At 38.7% G+C, this 9836-nt stretch overlaps 1 protein-coding gene across 1 annotated transcript in view; it reads left to right on the top strand.

Moving 5' to 3' along the window:
* npr2 (natriuretic peptide receptor 2) overlaps positions 1-9836 on the top strand; it is a 59392-nt gene that overhangs the window by 14152 nt on the left and 35404 nt on the right. Inside the window, exons 5-7 of the mRNA XM_046067484.1 lie at positions 1027-1121; positions 4237-4372; positions 5379-5463. Of these exons, the coding sequence (XP_045923440.1) occupies positions 1027-1121; positions 4237-4372; positions 5379-5463 (316 nt within the window). The remainder of the gene's footprint in view (positions 1-1026; positions 1122-4236; positions 4373-5378; positions 5464-9836) is intronic.

Raw genomic sequence — 9836 nt, forward strand, 5'->3', positions numbered from 1 at the left:
CTTTTCCTGGATGTGATCTCATGCAAAATGCGAACTTCACCTCCACTTAAAATTGTCAGTCATTTCACCATAAAGCCATGGCTGCCGATCAGATAACAGGGAACTTTGCTCTCCAGCAAACATGCAGTGAGGCCGAGTGACCGGCCCGGCTGTAAAGCACCATTTGACCCCAAAATGCAATTCAAATACCTTTCAACACAATAATTATAGCATCATTGAACAGTTATCACACAACACTTCAGTTAATAGTCCATTAAATGTTTGATGTGGGTGCTCACACACTTCCTTGTTTACCGTGCTGGCTGCCAGATCTGCTCTCTCACATCGTATTGGAAGAAGCAGAACAATGGGATGTTGTTGATTAAAAGGGTTAATGAGGGTTATTTTGCTCAGCATGATGGGAAAAAACAAGGAAAATAGAGCCCATGTTGAAAATAATAATGGAAACTTCCGCTTCATTATTGTGGATTTTTTGCCAATGTTTATCGTTACCGGGTTTTACAACTGTTTCAAATATCCAGTACTTTTTCCTAGAGGTTACGTTCCAATATTTTTTAGTTTTTACTACAATGATCAGTAGTTAGAGATGAGAATAGTGCACTTTGTAAAGCTATAAAGTGATGTAGTGATACAGATTTACACCACGGTTTCTAATGGAGCTCTATTCAAACAGGTAATGCTGAAAATCATCACAGCGGCAGCATTTCCAGAATTATCTGTTTGAATAGAGCTCCATTAGGAGTGTGGTGCATAATGTACAAAGAAATCAATGTTGTGTGTCTAACCGATGTTCTGTGCATCTGGTGTCTGCTGTTTCAATGTCTGCTGAAGCATGACTTGCAAAATCCTGCAGATATTCTTGTTGTGACAGTACAGTAAGATTCCAAGTTTATGATGCAAATTGCACACTGAGAAAAACTCCTCAGTGTGCACAACAAATCATCCAAATATGAATGGGAGCAGATACAATGAGCACATCTCAGTTAGTATAAGGACCATATATGATGTTATTGCTTGTGTTTTTAGGAGTGACGGGGCTTGTTACCACGGACCACAAAAATGCCAGGGATATAGATGTCAACCTGTGGGCGATGACCAACCAGGAGACAGGAGAGTACGGGGTAAGTTATGCCTTTACTGCTACTGTCACTTTGTGTTTAATGTGTTTGTGATCATCAATCGAGTTTGATATGGGGGTGGTGGATGACTGTATTGCCATGTCCATGTCTGGCGGCTGTGGCTCAGGAGGTAGAGCGGGTTGCCTGTTAATCAGAAGGTCGGTGGTTCAGCTCCTCCAGGCTGCATGTCAAAGTGTCCTTGGGCAAGGTACTGAACCTGGCGGCTGTTCTGCCAGTGGATGAATGTGTGTGAATGTTAGTTTCTGAGCACATAGGCTCAGTGTGTGGATGTAGTTTAAAAGTGCTTTGAGTGGTCAAAAAGACTAGAAAGGCACTATACGGAGCGTGGACTAAAAAACAATTTTCCGCTGTGGTATGAAATTCATTTGCGTGAAACAGCAGTTTTGGTGCAGGATTAAATGTGTTGGAGGGAAGTGATTAAAAAGGGAAGTGATTTAGGAGAACAGAAGAAACAAACACTGATGGTAGTGATCATTTGCCTCCTCCATCATCAGTCTCTTGTCAGAATAGGTGATGTCGTTATTGCTTAGTGTTAAAAACTAGCAGAGAGGTTGGCTGAAATTTCCAAAATCTCAAAATCAGGTAAATACATGAGGAGTAATTGTAGATTATTTTCTTACAGGTCACGTTGTTCTTTTGGTATGCGGTACCGTGTTTTCATTTTCATGTTTTCATGCATTAATGATAAAAAGTCAAATATTTATTAACACAAAACATGTCTTCTACAAAATAGTCTTTGCTGTCTACTATGTCACCAGGGACCATGTTTATATAAACTGTAGAGCAGGTTTATTCAGGCTATCAGGTCCTTTTGAATTTTTCTGTGGCCCACAAGATATAATAACTAAAACTAATGTATCTATCTATGAGTTACTTTGAGACATTTGATATCATAGCTCATATGATCTGAACCAGCACGGTACTGGTTACATCACCATGCAGTGATTGGCAGCAAAAGGATTACACCCGCTCGCACCTGTCATACGCTCAGTCAGGCCTCTCTGATATTGACTGAAAACAATGCAGGTCTAATTGACTTTTTTCTCAAACTTTCAGCACAATGTGTAGTTTAAAACCTCCACCTGTGCTTGTCTTTGGCCATTGATGCAATGCAAGCAAATGGATATTGCTATCTGGGAGATATCCTGAGGTCCAGGCTTCCCTAATGATAAGATGCATAAAACCTCATATTTCCCTCATAGTTTGATGAAAATATTAGTGTGTGTTGCACTTTGCAAACACTGCTGTGAACTGCTCCAATGTGTTTTTCCCCCTCTCACGGTAGAAGATGTGGGTTAGCGAGATTTGACTTCAGTTAGAATTTCATAGCGGCCCTCAGAGTGACCTCCTGGTCTCATTTATCCACGGCTCTTAATTGGTCGATTGATATGGCCGACTGAGCCAAGTAGCCAGCAGCCTGGTTAAAAACATCAAAGGTCGGTTTCAGCTTTCAGAATCTCAAACTGCTGAATATAATAAAGAACTTTATTTTCTACATAGAATATCCATCCATCAAAATTTTTCAGGCTGATTTGATGTGCAGGCTTTTGTAAAAGTACGAGTTCTACATCTGTACACATAGAAACATATGATCTTAAATTCAGATTATAGTTTTGTCCTTTTGTGAGGACAAGAGTTAACCTACATAATAGGCAGATAATAATGTACAGGACTTGTCAAAACCTACAGACAGTGCACCCTACACAAAGTGTACAAAGTATTATCAATACTTTTATTTAGCTGCACTGGAAACAAGCAAAGTTATCCATGTCTACTTGCAGACGTGGGGGAGATAAAACACAAGATAAAGTGAACTGTTGAAGGAGTTTTTTTTAGCAGTGCAGTAAACACAGCCCTTGCACTGAAATACTGCAGCTGGTTCAGACTGTGCTCCCGCTGCCCTTCACCTATCACATTCTGCATTGTTTTGATGGCACTCTGTAGGGGTGATGGCCTTCACGGTTTTTACTGGAGAAGACACAACATGCTGGGGGCATGAGTTGAAAACATAAAAACTCCTCCGGCTGGTTAGAAACACAGGAGTCGTGTTTCACAGCAGGACAACAGATGCTGCTCATGAGGCTGTGCCTTCAAAATAAAACTCACACACAAGCTAATGAGGTTGTACTCTGCTTGTGTAGATGTAAGGGGCATGATGGGGACACCATAGTTTCACTCACTGAGTACACGCTAATAAGTTCTCAAAATATAAATATAACTGCTGATTAGCTTTAATACTTTAATCGTATGTCACAGAACTGGCAAGATGCTTCTCTGACAAACATCATCAGTCTTAACTACTGAATCCAAGACCTGAAATTATTATTTCAAAATGTTCAAAAATTGTTATGTGATTGGGACTATTGGCATGTGAAGTCTTATTTAGTTTTTTAAGCTTTTGTTCCAAAGGCAATGATTTATTTGTTATTTTGTCACAAGATAAATGTCTCTCAAGGGAGCTTTGCATAATAGACACACATAATCTTGGGATAATTAACTAATTATGTTTACATATTGTGGTTACAACTTTGATTTTAACTTGAGGTAACAATATAACTACGTTGGGATATCATGGTAATTGGCTGGGTGATTATCTGTTGGATTACTGCTGTATCTTTCATACTCAAAGATGACATTTTGGGAAATCCAACACATAACTGCTTATAACACCACAACTTGACCTTTTTACTTTATGTTTCCATATGGTTTAAATTAACAAGATACACCATGTTCATTTCTAAAAAATTAGAGGGTGCAGAAGCCAGAGTTTTTAAACTCTGGGCAGAGCACAAACACGACAGCTGAGGCTGAGATGGAGGTCATGTCAAATACATTACAAGAGAGTGCACGTGGATATTCTGGATTCTGTTCATGTTTCCTTTGCTGCTAAGCTGGTAAAACTTGATGGGAGCCGTTGCTTTTTTGTGTAACAAATAAATTGCTAAAATAAATAGAAAACTAATCAAATCACAGTTTGTTGGGGTTGAGTTGTAACAGCAAGTGCTTTATTTATCTTAGAATATGGGTAGTAAACACCAGGAATTTTTTTTCCTTTACTTTCACCCATTTAAATGAGCATTTTCCTCTGTGTTTGCAGCCTGTTGCGTACTACAATGGAACCACCAAGGAGATCATTTGGTCCCAGACAGAGAAGATCCACTGGCCCAAAGGGAGCCCACCATTGGATAACCCCCCCTGTGTGTTTTCCACAGATGACCCCTCCTGCAATGATGGTATGACAGCTCTCTCTGAGTCCCTTCTCAGTCTGCCAACAGATGATTATACCTGTTTCTAGAAACAAGCAATATATGGATGACTAATGGACACGGTGCTTTCAGGAAATTGCATGAAAAGAATTATAACAAAGAAGTACATGCACAGCATTGATGTCAAATTATCCCACACTTAATGGCAGATTTTAGAGTAAGATTGAGTTGCTCATCAGATGGCTGTTATAGTGCACTAATGCTTTGTTTATATTATTACTGTAATCTCTATAGGGCCTGTGATATTTTCATTGATGCATTGATTATACATTTCTTGTTTTTCTTTCATTTCATCCCAACTCTTTTCCTCAGTGAAATTAAAGAGCAAATGTGTAACATTTAAGCAGCGTGAAAGATAAGCGCTGGAAATGGTGCTTTGTTGCATGAACAGGGGGCCAGTTTTAGAGGGAAATACCACAGACATAAAAATGAGGATGAAAACCACTGCAATTATAAATGTATTTTGGTGTGAAGGAGGGATAACGAGTGGAGGAGCAATAGATCTAACTCTGCCCCACTCTGAAGCCATCCGCAAATAATTTGCGCAGTCTGGATGTCGCCTTCTCCAGTGTCGCTGTCAGCACCAAAGACAATGAACGTTGAGGAATTTGAGGAGTTTTACACAATATGTACGGATACACAAAGCACAATGACAATAGTGTTTTTAGAAATGATATTTCTCTCTCTAATAATTCCGAGTATCAGCTTGCCCTGTGATTTACAGCAAGTGGTGTAATTAGTCTCCATTTGGGTTTTAAATATATATGAGGAACGTCAGAGTGGGGTAATTGTGTAAAATTGTTGCCCGTGTTTGTGGCTGACAGATTGCTAAAGCAGTGCAGCTGCACTTCAGGAAGTCCCAGCTGTGTTTTTCACAGCACTGTGCTTCTCTTTTATTTCCAAAGATATGAATGTGGACATGTGGTGAGCATATGAGAGACAACTGAGTGTGGAATCCTTCTCCTTTTTCCAGGTCATCTGCCAGTTCTGGGTATTGTAGCTGTGGGATCCGGCTTGGCGCTCATCATTTTTGGAATTTCCAGTTTCCTCATTTACAGGTGAGTTTGATTGCGTCGAGCCGATGCTTCCTGTCTCTGCTGCTTTTAGCTCAAAGAGTAGAAATGCAGAGATTTTTCTTTAATTCCTCTCAAAGACAGAACAAAAGACAAAAAGACAGAGAGAGAGAGAGAGAGAGGATGTTTGAAAGAGGATTTATAGGTCGCGCTGCTATAGGTGCCAGTGTGGTATTTACATGATTGTTGCCACAGCAACAGCTCTGCAGGTGACAGCGTTAAAGCAGCGCTGAAGTGTGTTTAAGTTGCCAAGTCAGCTCATGTAACGGCCCTAAACAACCCTCGCTGCTGTTCTCTATTCTTGATTATTAGTGTGTTCATTAAGTTTGTTTTTTGCACTGGATTGAAGCTGAATGCCACCTATTTTAATAATCCACACACTGCCAATGAAATGTCAATGAAAAATATCATGTCAAGGTGATTTTTGTGTCTTCTGTCAAATGATTACATGTTTGTTTGTAGGTTGTGATAAGTCTTGAGTCCTAAAGTCATAGTCAAGAAAAAATCTGCCTCTGTGCTAATGCATGTAACATAATTCGCTTCCAGTACAAATCAACAGTTTCAAAATGTGTGTCGAATCAAGTCTCATTTTTATGTGTTGTCGTTCAGCAGTCTTAATCTGTTGTTCCGTGATCGATACTGATGCTCACATTTCTAGAAATTGATTTATATTCAAAACAGGTTCAAATAAGTGTTCGTATTGCAGTTCTTTTGGATAAAATAATTGGCTGCCACTGTTCTAACGGTTATTGGTTGTATCTGCATTCAGCTGTAAAAACAAATTCAAATGAAATTGGTACATTGTCTCAGGTGGCACAGTCTACATGTTTATTGAAATCATTCTGAGTATTAGATTGAACCTCATTTAATTATACAAGAAGTTAATCATGCATGGCCTTAGCAGTTAACTACTGGAAGGATTTCTAATTTCTGGGTAATGTCATGGGTAAAATCTGCATGTAATGAAAGAAAATTAATGTTTCTGTTTTACCTGATTTTCATCTCTTCATCAAAGGTGTTTTTACTTCAGTCAGTTAATTGTGTTCATGACTAATAAACACAATGACTTTTATGTCAAGCGGAATATATGTCACCATACATCTCTAACTAACAAATCACACCGGTAATCTGATCACGTTTCTAATACTGACTATTAACATAAACAAGTGCTAATCACCAGCCAATCAGAATGGATTTTGATCAGAGGAATGGTGCAAGAAAGATGGAGGAGCAGCTATCCACTTGAGGTAAATCCACTGAGCCTGAATCTGAGTTGATTATGTTCAATATCAAAAAACTACCTGATAATTAGGCGCAGAGTGTGCACTTGCTTCTGAAAACATATACCTCTTCTTTTCTGTTTTTTCAGCTCTCAGTTCAGCAAGCACAGCATGGTTTCCTAACTAGCTAGCTAGTTTTCCTGGACTCTTGGCCAGTAAGTTTTGTGAAATATGCTCTTCTTTTCTTGGAGTTCCTTTAAAAAAATCTGGGATCCAAGTATAACATTTGGTGACTTACGGCAACAAGTATCTATTTCTGTTATGGGAAACCAACAGGGAAACTCTACGATCTATTTTTGGTCCTGTCCCATAGTTTTGCAGTCTGCTCTAGTCCGACTATATTTAGATTTATCATCTTTATAAAAAATATGGAAAGCTATGCACAGACCTGAGCATGTTGTCTTTTATTGGATTGACTTTGTTGACTTAATGCGCCCCAAGGCCATGAAACTGTAAATGTAAACAAGTAAGACAAGTAAGACTGTTCAAGTAAGACGTATAAAATACACTATGGGTAGAAGTGAAAGTTTTTTTTGTGATCGGACTGTTTGATGCCAAAGGCTAACAAATCACTTCCTGTTTTTGCAGACACCAGTGGAGCTATGCTGATGGACAGGGAGGCAGACAGCAGAGATGTTTACAGCCATCTTAAAGATCATCCAGCTGCTGTACTTGACCTGCAAAAACACCACTAAAATATTATAGACACTTTGGAGTTTTGTCACTGTTAGTAGTTATTCTCAGATCAATCAGCCGATAACCCAGAGAACCTTGGGGTCGCTTGTTATGCACAGGGAGTTGCAATATATAAGACTGATATATTAATAATTATTTCATATATTTTTAATAGGAAAGTTTAAATAGAAAATATATAGTCATTCTATCCATTATATATTTGCTGCTGCTTTCATGTTTGTTTCATTTTTCACTCAGACTAAGTTAATTTCAAATTTATGGGGTGATAGGAAATTTAAATCTTGTTCACAGGGCAGTTAAGGTTAAGGAACCCCGAACGAGTCTGCAATACAATGAGTAGGCCCAATACTGTGAAACTGGATTTTTTATAAGAAGTGGGTGGCTTAGATGCTTTTGGTAATAGGTTGCTCCTCTGACATGATGCGTCTCGCATCTATTGCCAGTGTAAAATGTACACAGTAGTAAAATTTGGTGAATATGGAATTCAATAAAAAGCAACCATTGTATTAAATTGTCTGTTTCTTTGTGTTGCAGGCACACACAAGCTGTGACATAACATTTGATAATTAATCTAGCCTTAAATTCAGCTTTTAAGTCTTTATTAGAAACCTACTGAAATAGGACAGAATAAAGCAGTACAGTATTGGTGAAACGAGTTGATTTCTATGAGAAACAGGTGGTTTTCTCAACATATATTTTTAATAACACTTTAGGACTAGAAAACAGACCAAATGACTTGTTAAGATAGATGTTTTGGATTGCACATATGGAACATTGTCAGCCAAAAAACATTGCCCACTGATTTCTACTTTTCATGGAGCAAATGTTAAATATCATCCTGCAGCACTCAGTAGATTGAACCAGGTGGTCGGCTGTTCTCAGTTGATTTTGGAGTCTGGTGTGCAGCAGCAGTGTGAGGGGATGTTGAGCAGAGCAGCAGTGGCTCTGTTGTTTTAATGGAGGGCTTGGTCCAGCAGAGGTATTCACATATGGGACTTATGAAACAATAGTCCCAGTGTGGAGCCCCACACTTTGCCCCTCTGGCTGCCAGAGGTCTCTCTAAACGAGGCTCCTTAAATAGAAAAATACCTTTTTTTTTGGTGGTGGTGGTGGTGGATGGGGTGGAGGGCACCGGTGGTTTAATGATGTTTCCCGCCCTCAAAATGGTTGCACACAGGCAAGGTCTTAAGTATTTGTACACACAAACAAGTATCAGAATCTCCATTAAGTTTCTAGAGTCTGACTACACTGTTTGTCCTGGTGAAAAACAGGTTAAAAAAAAAGAAGACACTTTTGTAGCCAGCTAGGATGGTTCGGGAAAAGGCTAAAATAAGGTATTATGCAAACGCTGCAATAATTTCCTTCAGCCATCTGGAAGTGTTTTACACCTTTTAGATTGGGTTGGAATGTATGGTTCTATGTGCTCTGTTCATTTTCTTTCACCTAAGTGTTTCAAACCAAAAATGAATTTCCTCCTCCCTCCCAAACAAACAAAACAAAAAAACTTTCCGGTTTTTAAGACTCTGGACTAATAGTTTTTGTGTTGTTGCTATAAATCATTAAGTGTCAAGAAACAACAGCCCCTCTCAGATTTGGCCCAGATGTGTTTATTCTCTGGAATGCCTCTTCCCCTCTGTGGCGCTTGCTGTTTGCCAGTCAGACTGATACTCAAAAATAACACTCAAAACATGTCAAAAATATAACTGACGTGAAAATTACATGATTAATTACTCTGGTTAGGATGTGCAAACATTTGAAAGTAGTTTTGCATTGTGGAGTATTCTCTGTGTATTTCTACTTTAGTTCATCCACCCGTATAGAACCATAAATGAGACAGCAGTGATCAGGGAAAAAAGGGGGTAATGATGGATGTTTTTATATTCTACATTTACACAATTATATAAAGTCCCGCTTGAACAAAGGAGAGACAAGAATTACCAGCCAGTTGTACTTTAATATACTAATAACATAACATAACCTAAACTACCCTAACCTAAATAGTGTAACATAACATAACAGACCTAAGATACTGTAAGATCACATGATATGACCTAAGGCAGCGTAACATAACATAACCCATTTTAACCTAGCTCATCCTAACCTAACATAATAATGTTAACGCAATGTAACTTATCATCAACTAACAGGACATGACCTAGTGTAACACAACGTAACATAACACACCTAAGATGTAACAATGAATATAGCCACTTCCTATTAGGACAGTTTAAATGCTTATTACTGAGCATACAGACCGCAAAGTCAATGCAACATGTGTTTGCTATAATTTCATTCCATATTTTGACATTATTACCCAGATGAGAAGCATTGCCACATAATTGTTTATCTCTTCCCCACTACCCCCCCCCCCCCCCCTCCTTT

The sequence above is a fragment of the Micropterus dolomieu genome, linkage group LG13 (genome assembly GCF_021292245.1).
Source record: "Micropterus dolomieu isolate WLL.071019.BEF.003 ecotype Adirondacks linkage group LG13, ASM2129224v1, whole genome shotgun sequence".
NCBI classification, from domain to species: domain Eukaryota; kingdom Metazoa; phylum Chordata; class Actinopteri; order Centrarchiformes; family Centrarchidae; genus Micropterus; species Micropterus dolomieu.